Raw genomic sequence first — 14,507 nt, 5'->3', positions numbered from 1 at the left:
TCTTGTTGTCATTTACAACCACAAATTTAGTCCAAAAAAGAATTCAGCATGTTTTTGTTTTTTTCTTTGGTGATCATTTATTAATGAGATTGAGCTATTTATTGTTGTCTAGAAACCTACCCGCTAAAGTGATTAATTACTACAATATGATGCAAGATGAAAGAAGTATCAACAGTACACTTATTTATATTTAAAAGTGTTTATCAAGCTAAAATATATCTAGTTGTTATTTACGCTTCTTTATTTCCATATTTGTTTTTTTGTTAAGAATTGAATAGTTAGGGTATAATGTCCTAAATCATTGCCTCTGTGGAGCATAGAAGTACGATTAAATATGGTTTAATCGATAATTTCCAGTTTTAAACACAATGAAATGAATAGAATCAATAAATATAAAATAAATATATATATCTATTAGCTGCCATATCTTGCGAAGATATCTTACCGTGTAATTAATAAAAAAATCTTCTTAGCGATGCCTACTTTTCGTTTTTCTAAATTTATTTTGATATTTTGATGACAGAAATTGGTACTGCCATACGTTTGTATTCCTAGTGTGATACTGACATGTAGCTTAAAATCTCTAAATCAATGGACGACTTTTCGTGTTGTACTTAATTTTGTGCTGAAACAAAGGACATTAGCAGATATTCTTGTGTATAGAAAGCATATAAAGGAGCCTCAGATGAAACAACTCCACTTTTTAAAAAACATAATTCCTTATAATCGATAGAGCTTCATTCTCAAAGAGGAAAGATTGAAAGTTAATACTGGTACATATTGGTCTTTCTGTTTCTAACAAATTTATACGTTTACTTAATACCCTTTTTATTTTATATATAGTCCGGGTTTTATACATAAAACAAAAGGCGCGCGTGTACGAATTTTTTTGTAATTTTTGTAAATAATGACAAATCATACACTAACACATACATGTGTATATAGCAAATAAATGTTAAATGTTTACTTAAAAGAAAAACGTAAGAATATATTGAAAATAATCACTTAAAATGATGAAATGCAAAGTATAATTTACAGAGACACTTTTAACTCCGTGACCAATATTCTTAGTAACGGTCAAAAGGCATGAATACTTTAGTTGACCAACCACGCTTTACTCACCAGACACATAGTAACAATTTCTGTCATCACTATTCTTTGTTTCATCACCTTAAAAGCTGAGCACGCTTTGTGGTTGGTTGAAAACAGTTTAAAAGGAACGAAGTTACAACGTTTTACACAAATCCAGTTCGCTTTAACTGTGCGGGGAAGAAAGAAAAGCTGATTCAAATATTCTTCAAAACAGGTAGGTAGCTAGTATTCCATATATTTCGATCTATAAGATTGAGTTGTATAATTCTATTCAAGGTAGTGTCCATCAATATTTTGCTTTTGAAACAAAATGATAGTAATCATAGCTAAAGCTAATTTTTAGTTCCATTAAAAAAAATCCACTTGTAGAGACTAAAACATAAAATAAGACAATGCAATAAACCGTAAAATTTATCGCTCTGATCGAAAAAAACTAATTGTCAATTTCAATAAAGGGGAGAGAATAAATTATAAATGCTAGCAACAGCACCTGAAAATTGAGAATTAATTAATCAAAAATACAGACAGATAGACGCAGTTAGCGCATCTCAACAAAAAAACTCCCGAGGATAATAGAGGAGCTCGTACTGTTCTATTATATAATTAAAATATTTATTTTAGGAGATCCAAAATGAAGATTGTAATTTTACTGTTATGTTTCTTGCTGGGAACAACATTTGGTAGGCTGCTTTTAATCTTATTATTTTTCCATTGTATTGCAGTCATGATAATTTAAGTATTTCAATTATCCGTAAATACAAAAAGAAATGAATGTTGGTTTATAACCCAATTCCATAGTCTACAATTTCTTGCTATAAAGTTCGAAAACTGTAACTCGTTAAAACGCATAATTCACAACTTGGAAAAAAAACTTGTCCTAAGACCTTATCTTCAAAACACAATCAATGTGCTTCTACTTTTATAATGATGAATTATTTATCATTTTTCTTTATCACATTAGCAAATAGAGAGGAAGAAACAAAAGACATTGCCGATGCAGGTACGTTTTTAGGCTTACATCAAACATTTAAAACGTAAAACGCCTTGATGGAAGTAAAATGTTAAGAGACAACATTTGCATAAAGAGTTTTTAATTTTAGTGGACGATTTAATCGATCAAAACGAGGATCCAGAAATGGATGAAAGCGAAATGACAGAGGATGAGGACGAAGAAGATGACGACCAAGAAAATGACCCTAGCGTATACACACCATATCGCCGCAGTGGTTACAGATATTCTGGCTACGGAAACTCTCGTTATGGAATCAGACGAGGCAGTGGAATTGTCGGAAGACGTGTCTTAGGAAGTCGTAACACAATTAATGTTGGTTCCGGTATTGGTAAATTAGGAAGTGTTGGAATCATTGGAGAACGACGATTAGGAGGACGCCAAATCCTTGTTGGATCAGGTCTTGCAGGTATAGGATTAGCTGGACGTGGTTTAGTTGGAGGTAAAGGATACGGAGGATACGGACTGGCTGGACGCGGAGGAATCATTGGATCAGGTCTTGTTGGGCGAGGTTTAGTTGGAAAAAGGGGGCATCTTGGAGCCGGCCTTAGAGGACACGGTTTAGTTGGAGGTCGATCTGCTCTTGGAGTACGCGGATCTATTGGAACTGGAAAAGGAGTTTCTGTTGGATATGGGTCATATTGGGATGAAAGCAACGAAATGACAGAAGATGAAGACGAAGAAGATGAAGAAAGTGATCCAAGCGTATACGGATCATACGGACGCAGTGGTTACGGATATTCTGGTTACGGAAACGCTCGGTATGGAATCAGACGAGGCAGTGGAATCGTCGGAGGACGTGTCTTGGGAGGTTTAGGCGGACTAGCTAAGGTTGGTATCCGAGGTGGTAACAGATTTACTGTTGGTTCCGGTATTGGTAAATTAGGAAGGGCTGGAATCATTGGAGGACAGCGATTAGGAGGACGCAAACTCCTTGTTGGATCAGGTCTTGGAGGTATAGGATTAGCCGGACGTGGTTTAGTTGGAGGTAAAGGATACGGAGGATATGGGTTAGCTGGAGGCAGAGGAATCATTGGATCAGGTCTTGGTGGGCGAGGCTTGGTTGGCAAAAATACTCTTGTTGGAGGTGGTCTTGGAAGACACGGATTAGTAAGAATCCGATCAGGTCTTGGAATACGTGGATCTATTGCAAATGGAAAAGGAATTTCTAGAGGATATGGACCATATGGAGATGAATCTGATGATTAAACAAAATAAATATAATAATATTTTTTGGGGTGAAAATCAATATATAATTTATATTTACCTTGTATAATATGAGTTGATTATTTCGGAGTAGGGAATAGTATTTGAAATGAAGCTTAGTTGTTTTGATTCTAGTACATCTCGTATTCATATGATAAGTATTGACAAAATAAAAAAAAATGTTCTTAAAAGTATTAAAAAAGAGAACGTAAAAAATGTGGGTGTGAATTTATTTTTACCGCTGCTAAATTTTGTTCGTAGATTAATGAAACAAATTTTAGCAAATAAGAAGTCGCCAGCAGAATACTACACTGTATTTTTGTTTTTTTTATCTTATTAATGCGTAAAATATTTTGCAGTCTTTCTTTATATAAGTATGTCAAGTATGTAATGTAAACATATCTTATCAGATTATTTCAAAGATATCTGCCGCCCTTCCTCCCTCCCCCCCCCCCCACTCCCGCGCCATAGCGGCTAAAATCAACATTTATCGGGTATAGGGACACACACAACTTATGGGACACACACAACTTATGGGACACACACAACTTATGGGACACACACAACTTATGGGACACACACAACTTATGGGACACACACAACTTATGGGACACACACAACTTATGGGACAGAGATAGCATTTGTTGTATTTAACAAATTATTAGCCAACTCATATGTGCTTTTGTTAGGAACGCAGGTAAAGAAATGTCAAGATTTGCGGATTTTTTCATTTAATATATCGCTACTAATAATTAAATTCTAACCGCAACATAAAAAATCTAGTCCATGACAATTTAACAAAACTCGACATAAAACAGTATCCAATTGTCCCATAACGCGTACTGACACTTGTGTCTTCTGTGTATAGAAAATTCGAGTACAAATTTAGTAGCAAATCTATCACTTTATAAAATTAAGAACAAAGTAACAAGAAGCAAAAACAGAATGTATCAAATTTGTGTATGACACACAAAATGGCCCATAAGTTTGCACACAGACACAGACACAACTTATGGGGACACTGCTTGTAAACTGGATAAATAACCTTATTTTGCAGTTTAAAATTGTTTTTAAGGAAAATGTATTATGGGCCAGAGAAATTTGGCCCACAGTGCAGCGGGTCCCCATAGCGTTAGTTCGCAACGCACAGAAGTCCCCATAAGTCGTATACACGCAAACACACACACACACACACACACGTATGATGTTGTATGAAGGGGGCCTTCCTTGAAAGTTTACACAAAATGTTAGAAAAAAACACTAAAAAAAAATAATAAAAAAAAAAAAATTAAAAAATTGAAAATTGTTATTTTGTTTCCTCACACACCTTTTTAAAGCTTTCAATTGATTTATCTCGTTTCATGTCTTTGATTCCATTTTTAGTCTCGTTAGATATTCTCTTCACTAACCAGCACTCGTCACTTCTTTTTTGTTTATTATTCAATTTAAACATTATTATTACTATTATTTACCCAGGATAGCCTCTCCTGCGAAAGGGGTCCTAGCGCATTTAAAGCTCCCATTTGAGCTACGAAAGTCGGGCAAGCACAGCAATCGCTCAACTAGACAACCGCCTAAAATTTCATGTCTTTGATTCCATTTTTAGTCTCGTTAGATAGTCTCTTCACTAACCAGCACTCGTCACTTCTTTTTTGTTTATTATTCAATTTAAACATTATTATTACTATTATTTACCCAGGATAGCCTCTCCTGCGAAAGGGGTCCTAGCGCATTTAAAGCTCCCATTTGAGCTACGAAAGTCGGGCAAGCACAGCAATCGCTCAACTAGACAACCGCCTAAAATATCAAACCTATTCTCATGCTGAACGCTAAGCAGAAAGGATAGATTCACACTTTTATAGTCTCTGGCATGACTCGGCCGGGGTTTGAACCCAAGACCTCCCGCACTGGAAGCGAACGCTTTACCACAAGGCTATCAGTCACACAGCTCACTTTAGTTTTCCCAGTTAAGTATTGTGTTATAACACCACCAGATAAATTTTGATGTGGAGTTTATATATCACCCTTAACATGAAAAATTTTGTATGCAGGAAACAAAATTATAAAATGAATCAACGCCATCCTTCTTCGTGAGGACAACTTCATGTTCTGGATAAAAAAAAAAATTATGTTTCTAATTTGTTAAATACAACTTTGTAAATGCTTAGATATGTACCTAACAACAAAAAAATCAATTACTGAATTTAATCAATGTTCGGTTACACAGAATTAAATAAAATATTGACATCGTGCTGTGAGAACTTTTTTACTCTTTGCAAAGTCAGTCGATAAAAATCTTTCATCTGCTAAAATATTAAACATTTTCATTATAAATACATATTTAAAATATATATTTGAAGGAAAAGTCCGTTCAAAGTGCATTTAATGTCCTTATGACAAATTAAGAACAGCATTATTATATTTAATTTGTTTATTCTAAGAAGATAGGTTTATTGCGGCCGGTTTACGGATACTGGGCAGTAAATCTTTAAAGAGAGTCCTGCATTAAAAAGTGGTATTAAGCATAGAGATATTATAAAAGAGAAAGAGACACAACGGGTATTGTTCTAATTCGCTACCTTTATTATTGTAAGCCTGCACAAATTAGTGTTTTATAATGAAGTGTTTGTTATAAATAGTGTATATACAGCCTGCTGTCATATGTAAAACCATTTACAATACTGACATAACCCAAAACATCAATTCAATTATCAAAATTACCAGAACACTCGATTTTACAAGATCATTCACCAGAAACATCGATACAAGCACTAGAATCAGCAGAACACGTGGCTTCACCAGAACGTTCACCAGAGATTTGAATTTAAGCACCAAAATTACCAAAAGCAAGTTTATTACAAAATTAGTATCCTTGTTTTCTTTTGTTACTCTTTCTGTAGAACTTATTCTATCTAGCAAGTTTTGCGGCCGTTTGCGAATTCTGGCAGGGAGATTTCACTGTAATGGTATTGTAAGTACGCCGTCGCCAAACATGTTTTAATATTCTTTCACAAGAGAATGATAATTAACAGGACCCTACCAACCACAAAATAATGTACATCGTGAATTTAGCGGAAAAATATATTTTTGTATGTCTCGCATGAGGTCTTTTTCCTTTTTGAAATTTTCTTTTTATTGCAAGATAGCTAGATTGCTAGACTGTTTGCGTTTTTTGTAATTTCTTAATAACCAATGAGCACGCCGTGTTTTTTAAAATTTGAATAATTATTCACAGAAACTGACAAGCTTTTAAAGCGCAATAACAAAAGAAAGATCACAGTAAAGTCGGCCCAATACAATAGATATTTAAAAGATGTTTCTCCTTGTCTATTTTAACCATCCGAACCATCTTAACATTGGAAAACTTAAGATATGGGATGCCAATGTGATTCAATTTTGTCACCAATTGTAGTAACTTTACAATCCTGATAACGTCAGACAGGCTGAAGTAATCAAGCTTGTCTCAATAGTTCATAAAAATAAAATGATACTTGTATGTTAATTGATTTGCGGTCAAAAAAACATACTATAGTGGATATCAAATATATATTCTCAAGAAGGGTATGAAGTTGTAATTTAGACATGTTAGACCATGTTAGATATCTACAACTATTCACAAGTAATTATGTAGGTCATTTCAATACTAAGTGCGCGCAATTTGAACTTGTAAAATTTTAATGCTTACAGTGGACTTAGGATTTCATGTTATTAGGCTAGATCTTAATTTTAAAATGTGGTAAAAGGTTTAACCAATCTAGATTACGGGAAAGGTTGTTTCAAGAATTTGACCAGTAAAAGCACTTACGAGAAAATAAAAATGTTGAAAAAATTGTTTAGGGTGGCCTTGAATTTGATTAAAATATGCAGATGTGACGAATTAACCTGCACTGATATATTCCTTAATTGAGATGGACAAGTCGATCGACTCCGATTAGCAAAAGAAGAGAAATCAATTCTACTTTTGTGGTGCATACTGGCCTTTAACCTCTGTGAAATAAAATTCTCTTTTCTAGAATAGAATAAAAGATTCTCCAAATTAAAAGGTTTTTTAAATTCAAGATTATAACACCATATAAAATGATTTATATACCACACAAAACATATTAAACATTTATTATTTTATTTTGTTTCTTTTTATCAATCCTTTTTCGCAAATCTTATTCATATATGAGCATTAATATAACCACTGTCAATGAACGAATTCTCACTTGCTGGGGATATGAGAAAAACTCAAGCAAAAGTTTCAAGTCAAAATATTTGAGTACCAAAACAGCCTTTTGTGTATAAACTGGTGGGTGTCATTCCGCGTTTTGTAATTATTATTGTTATCATTATCAAAACACAGTTATACAGGGTAAAAACCTTTAAACGTATATAAACATTGCTGTCAATAGGCACCCTGTTTAAAATGAAACAAATATTAAACTATTAGAATATATCTATATAAATACAAAAGATAAATAAAAAATATAAAATAAAAAATTAGAAAAGCAAAGGTAGGAAATATTCGCATAGGCTCGAAAGGATGTTGAACGCTGGCAAAAAGTATGACAAGCAGTATAATAAACGACTCATCTCTTTAATAATATCCGTACTCTGTGTGTCCGCGAAAGCCGTGTCCCGTGGCGGAAACACGAAATTTTAAAATGGGCACCAATACCAAATGCTATATATTGATTCTTTAAAAAAAACAATCCAAGATGTTCGAGGACGGGCGAACAAAGGACATTTTTATTTTGGAAATGGTCATGGGTGGTCAGTGTGTGAGGTTTGTACGCCTGTTTGACCGTTTTATATTCTGAGAGCTTCTTATTTTGTTTTCCGATTAATTTTTGAACTTTCACAAAATCTTTTTATGCAAAAAAAAATAATATTGACCGATTGTTTTTGTTATGATGGAGTAACAACAGTTTTCAAACTCGGTTTTTATTTCAGCTATCGTTGCGGGAAAGTTTTTTATGAAAAATATGCAACAGTGGCAACACTATAATAGTGTATGCGCTTTACTTGATTTACGAGATACTGCATACTAAAGCGCAGACAGACAGACAGATAGACAGACAGACAGACAGACAGACAGACAGACAGACAGACAGACAGACAGACAGACAGACAGACAGACAGACAGACAGACAGACAGACAGACAGACAGACAGACAGACAGACAGACAGACAGACAGACAGACAGACAGACAGACAGACAGACAGACAGACAGACAGACAGACAGACAGACAGACAGACAGACAGACAGACAGACAGACAGACAGACAGACAGACAGACAGACAGACAGACAGACAGACAGACAGACAGACAGACAGACAGACAGACAGACAGACAGACAGACAGACAGACAGACAGACAGACAGACAGACAGACAGACAGACAGACAGACAGACAGACAGACAGACAGACAGACAGACAGACAGACAGACAGACAGACAGACAGACAGACAGACAGACAGACAGACAGACAGACAGACAGACAGACAGACAGACAGACAGACAGACAGACAGACAGACAGACAGACAGACAGACAGACAGACAGACAGACAGACAGACAGACAGACAGACATGAAATTATTTTGCAGCAAGCATTTAATTAACGCGGTTGAGCAACGTTTTTTTCAAAAATGCATTAAATTAAAGCGAATTTGAGATTATGTGACATTACACGAAGCAAAAGTTACGACAACAGTCAAATCCACCGTAGTGAAAGGGCCCACTCTATTACATGGCGGTTTGGAATCGCAATAAAATTTTTGTTGTATGGAAAGACAATGTAAAAAATTCAAAAAATTTGGAAGAAAATGTGCTTTCAGTTAATTTTCCACTTGGTTCAGAGTATAAACAGTTTTGTTTTTCACGTTTTCGATTCGAAATTATTAATATTCGAATGCGATAAGTAAGCAACCTCGGTCCTAAAACACACAATTGCAAAAAGTACGAATAAGCTTTATGCAACCTCATGATAAGTAAAGATTGGCATGCCTTGTTCAAAATAACTATTTTCAAGATTAATTTGAAAAAGGAGACAACCTTCTTCGCTTGGATATTCTTTTTTCAGTTGGTAAACATCTTGTTTTCGTGAGACACGGCGCGTAAACCAGTGGTAAAATTAAATTATTTTATTCATAAAAGCCCCGCACGGTTTTTAAAATAAACAACAAATAAACCCCCGTGTAGCAATTTTTTTAACTTAGTAAATTTTAGCGTAAGGCCACGCTTTAGGGACAACAACATGAGCCATAAGAAAGTACCCCGTGATTTTAATACCGTGAACTCACATATTTACTCACACAAACGTATTATAACATGGGATAACGTGATCACGTTTTCTGCACAATTGGGTAACCAAAGCGAAATACTCCCTCATTGAGGATTTTGTACAAATCAGTAATACGCCGTAGAACTTCCTGCCAAAACGGTTGGTTGATTTAATATTATCTTGACTTTAAGGTCTAATTTTTTTGTTCATTTATACTTACATTGGAAACTTACTTCACTTTGATCGATACATGAAAATTTTGTAAAAATGTTGGTAAGGAAAATATGAATACTTAGTTATGAAGCGTAATTATTTTATTCTTATTCTTTTGTTATCTCTAGGTTGTCACAGCAGTTATTTTTTAGATTTTGGGATTTAGAAATCTATTAATTCTTGTTTCCTCTACTAAGATTTAATTTCTGGTTGCCATAAATAGTTTCACGTTCGCCCCACCCATGTATGCAACATCGTTTAGCATAGGAGATATCCTTGTTTTTGCACCTACATATTTTGATCAATAGATTACATTGACGTTGTATTTCAGGTAAAAATATAATTTTTCATCCAATAAACAAAAAGGGGTCAAAATATTAATGAAATATAGAGTAATTAGACATGTGGCAACCCAATCTATTAAGAGTGACCTCTCCGTTCTTCCGTCCGTCATATTGCTCTAATTGGAAAATTGTAATTTTAAATAATTTATGAAATGGTAGCTTGGATACATGAAATCCTGTGGACTTTAACTATTAGTAGCGCACAATACAGCTTAAACTTTAAACAATACATGTTACAAGTTATATATTATTCTATTTTATTATTCATTATTGTTCTCTTTGCGAATTGATATCAATAGTTACCGTGAAATGAATAATCACTGGCTGGGAATATTCAAAAAGATGTAATTTTAACAGGAAGCTTAATTGATTAAAAAAATATTTATGCAACAAAAGAGTTTAGTGTACATTAAAAGGTGGAGCAATCCAGTATTAATTATAGAATCTAAATCGGAAAATCAAATTAAAATATATTTTGATTCGCAATTTATTCCACCAAAAGTACCACAATGGAAAGTAACGTAACAACAGAGAAGGCAAATCAAGAAATCCGTAAGAATCGTGCAAAGAAATTATTATCGGAATTCGCCGAGAACACTACAGCTCATGGATTCTCCCAGATACCATTAACAAGAAGTACCTGGATAAAGTTATTTTGGTTGTTTGCAATCATTGCTGGCCAAATTGGTTTTTTCTTTCAAATGAAACCTTTAATATTGCGATACATAAAGAAGCCTGTCATCACAAAAGTGTACCATACTACTAATACTGTACTGCAGTTTCCCGTCGTTACCATTTGCAATATGAATCCTATCAGAAAACAAAAAGCTGATGCATTATTTAATGGCAGCTTTAATGTACCTAAGGCAACTGATGCAAAAAACAGTATTACTGAGCCATCATTCTCCGAAAGTGTGCAAATGTATCAAATCGTAACAGAAGAAGGAATAAATATCGAAAACAAACGTATAATACTTTCCAATTTAAGTTACGAATTAGGAAACAAAATGTTTAAGTACGGGCATCAGTTTAAGGACATAGTTGAAAGTTGCAATTGGATATATTATTACGACTGCATGAACTCAAGATTCTGGAAACAATATTGGCATTGGAACTATGGTAATTGTTTTGCCTTTAACAGTGGTTATACTCAAGATAATAAAATTATTCCTCCGTTGACTATTTCCCAAACAAATACTCTTCGCATTTTGAAATTAAAGTTTAATATAAATCTAGAGGAATATTATTCACCTCTGACAGAAGATTCTGGTATAGTACTACATGTTGGTGGCCAACATAGCGCAAAAAGTTTAACTGACACCCATTACCTATCTCCCGGCTTCTCGTATTTGGTTTCTATGGAAAAATATAAACGGAAAAGGGCTGACCCATTCAAAAATAACACTTGCATAAAACACTATGAAACTGATTTGGGGAAACAGCCAAACAATGATCAAAGAGTGATCAAGAAATACTCCAGACAAATGTGCATTAATGTTTGCGCTGCTCGAGCTACAATAAAGGAATGTAACTGCTCGCCATATTGGCTGCCTTCCTTGAACAGCAGCAGGCGGTGTGGTTTCAAGGATAAACAATGTGTTTATGCTGTAGACCATGAGTATATGACCAACAACTTGACATGTCTCAGTGAATGCCGGTTACCTTGTCAGGAAACGAATTATGGCTTAAGCATATCATCGGCCAAGTTTCATTTGAATGAGAATGCAACGGTGCAAAAAAATAAGTTGACAGCTTTTTTTTCTTTCAAAAAGCCTGAAACAGTTGTTATGGAAGATGAAGAACACTACATGATTGAGAATTTATTAAGCGACATTGGTGGACAACTTGGGTTATGGTCTGGCATTTCAGTATTGACTTTAGTTGAGGTAATATTTTTCTTTGCATACAGTGTGCGCACTTTGAGTAAGAGAAAGTAATAGAACGCTATCTCAACGGAAGATTGACATCTTCATGATAACTATATAATTAACCATATTTTGTGTTATGTGTTATAACACAGAATATAGATCAAAACAAATTAATGATTTTTTATATTCTCTAAGAATATGCAAGTGATTGAGAAGCACACGACGCTTAAAATTGAGTCAAGTATCACACATGTTTTGTTATTGAGAAGAATGCAAAAAACAAAATAACAGAATCGATCTGTGTTTAGACATTCTTTTATATTCCTATGGCTGTATAATTGTAATTTCAATTCCCCGTTCCCTCTATACGGCTAATTCGCAATGCATTATGGTAGTTGTATTCTACAGTTTTCCCTCCCAGAAGCGAGAGTTTGTAAATAAATAACAGCATTCTTTTTATTGTGGCGATAATAACAAAAAGCCGTTATTGTTTGTGATAATTTTCAAATCTCCTCAAGAAAATCATTATCTCCCTTATCCAAAACCCGTGTTATTGATGTAAACATTTAAATATTGTTAGTTAGTGAGGTTTTAGGAGTGAAAGAAGTCGAAATGGAAGTAATAAATAAGGATACAGATTTAGATATAATTTTAAGCTCTACAGATCTTGGGCCTAGCTTTTCTCAAAGCTCTTGTGTGGTACCAAGACCTGTTTTTAAAGAATTAACAAATGCCGAGAGGGACGAAGAAGTGGAGGAAAGAACACACGAAGATATAAGTCAATGGTCAACTGATCTTGCAGCTATGCCTTCGATCACCCAGGAGAAAATTCACCAATATTTAGTTCTTGGAAATAGCTGTGATAGCAAGCCGAAGGGTGCTACAAAGCATAAAATTCTTGGATACCAACTATTCAAGGAGAGCTACGTGAAGAAAGTGAGAGTTAAAAGTAATGTTATGGCTGAAAAATTAACTTTTCTTGTGAAATGTTTTGTAGCTGCTTCCATGAAAAGAGAAAAATATTCTGTTTATGTCCACCTGTGTCAAAGAAGTGGTGATATTTTGTATGCGAAATGTTTATGTAAAGCTGGAGCAGGAGGATGCTGTAAGCATGTCGCAGCAGTTCTATTTCAATTGGTTGAATACAAACAGTTGGACTTAAAAATTGTCCCTGATGACAAGACATGCACAGATTTGTTACAAAAATGGCATGTACCTGGAGAAAGTGCAAATTCTGCACCAATAAAATTTTCTGCAATGGCATTCGAGAAAGCAGACCTTACGAAAGACACAAATGAAAGTCGCAAAAGACCGTTGGTCACAGGAAATAGAAAATTTTGTTCTACACCACTGTTTGCACATGAGCCCTCAACCGAAAAAGTCAAAAAATTAGCGACAGACTTATTTGAAATAGGGCAAGGAACTTCAATGGCATATTTATTACAAGGAAATGACTATAAACCATCATCATTTTATGACACATCTATAAAAGAATTTAATTTTGAACAGACAAACAGTGAAACAGTTGAATTACGTCCGACAGTTAAAAGTTAAGTTAAGTTAAGGAGAAAATAGTTGCAATTTACAGTTTGTACTGTTGAGAGTTTTTCTTGGTTTGCTAGCTGTTGGTTTGATAGTTTTTGGGACTATTGTGGGAACATTGTTCATATATGTCTTCTTTCCACCAGTGAAATGAACAGAGCAAACTCTATGCGATGTAGAAGGTACAAAATCCTTTCTACTGATCATAAAAAGCCATTTCTTTCGAAGCTCTGAGTCTTTAGGAATGACATAAAAAGATAAGTCTGGATTCTTCTTTGAGTTGTTTTGACAGAGAGGTACACAGCAAGTTATCCCTCCTCCTTTACTTTTAGCTTGCAATAAAAAGCTTGAACTTGATGAAAAGTTTGAGCCAATGCTTGCAGGAGAGCCCAAGTTTTGAAAAAAACTGTTGTCTTGATTAGAATTTTGTATATCGCTTTGGTTTTGAGTAGAATTAAGGATGAAGTGTACTTGTTCGGCCATTTTTGTTACTACGAATGGTTTGTTTACGTTTTCGCGGAATACAACTACCATAATGCATTGCGAATTAGCCGTATAGAGGGAACGGGGAATTCACTCATCTTAAATAATTTATAAAATCATTTTTTTCCTAATTTATCATACGGTCGTATCTGAATTATTTAGCACTCTGACCTATTTAATTTATTTCTATGAAAGACATCAAAATGATACCATTCAAACCCTTCTTAAACCAGTTCGTTCTTTAAAACTTCACATGCCAACTTTTATTTTTAAGAAGTACTTTTTAAAACGGAGAGTTAAGGTCAGTTTCCACTGCGCGTGGCGTTAATCACTATCTGTATGCCAAGCGCCTCTGGTCTAAAAAAGTTGCCGATGTTCACGCTAGAGGTATTTTGACGCACAAAATTCGTTATCTGTCCCCATGTTGTTCAAAATGCAATGCAGAAGTATGAAGAAAACATGTTGTCATTATTTTGCAGAAT

At 34.5% G+C, this 14,507-nt stretch overlaps 2 protein-coding genes across 2 annotated transcripts; both read left to right on the top strand.

Annotated features, from left to right (window-relative positions):
* Positions 1-2,019: 2,019 nt before the first annotated feature.
* Positions 2,020-3,310, top strand: LOC130621353 (uncharacterized). Its single transcript, XM_057436644.1, has 2 exons — positions 2,020-2,092; positions 2,193-3,310. Exons 1-2 carry the CDS (start codon positions 2,020-2,022, stop codon positions 3,308-3,310), a joined length of 1,191 nt encoding a protein of 396 aa, XP_057292627.1.
* A 7,331-nt stretch (positions 3,311-10,641) lies between these two features.
* On the top strand, positions 10,642-12,558 carry LOC130621352 (acid-sensing ion channel 1A-like). The gene has a single exon (XM_057436643.1). It carries the CDS (start codon positions 10,642-10,644, stop codon positions 12,067-12,069), a length of 1,428 nt encoding a protein of 475 aa, XP_057292626.1. The 3' UTR covers positions 12,070-12,558.
* Positions 12,559-14,507: the final 1,949 nt, after the last annotated feature.

The sequence above is a fragment of the Hydractinia symbiolongicarpus genome, chromosome 12 (genome assembly GCF_029227915.1).
Source record: "Hydractinia symbiolongicarpus strain clone_291-10 chromosome 12, HSymV2.1, whole genome shotgun sequence".
Taxonomy (NCBI): Eukaryota; Metazoa; Cnidaria; class Hydrozoa; order Anthoathecata; family Hydractiniidae; genus Hydractinia; species Hydractinia symbiolongicarpus.
Note: the sequence above shows the minus strand (reverse complement) of the source record. Positions and strands in the feature narration are given on the sequence as shown.

Bases quoted from the DNA above. Each gene is read 5' to 3' on its own strand.
- LOC130621352 (XM_057436643.1), top strand. From the start codon at position 10,642: ATGGAAAGTAACGTAACAACAGAGAAGGCAAATCAAGAAATCCGTAAG.
- LOC130621353 (XM_057436644.1), top strand. From the start codon at position 2,020: ATGAATTATTTATCATTTTTCTTTATCACATTAGCAAATAGAGAGGAA. The intron at 2,093-2,192 runs GTACGTTTTTAG...TTTTAATTTTAG, and splicing joins AAAAGACATTGCCGATGCAG to TGGACGATTTAATCGATCAA.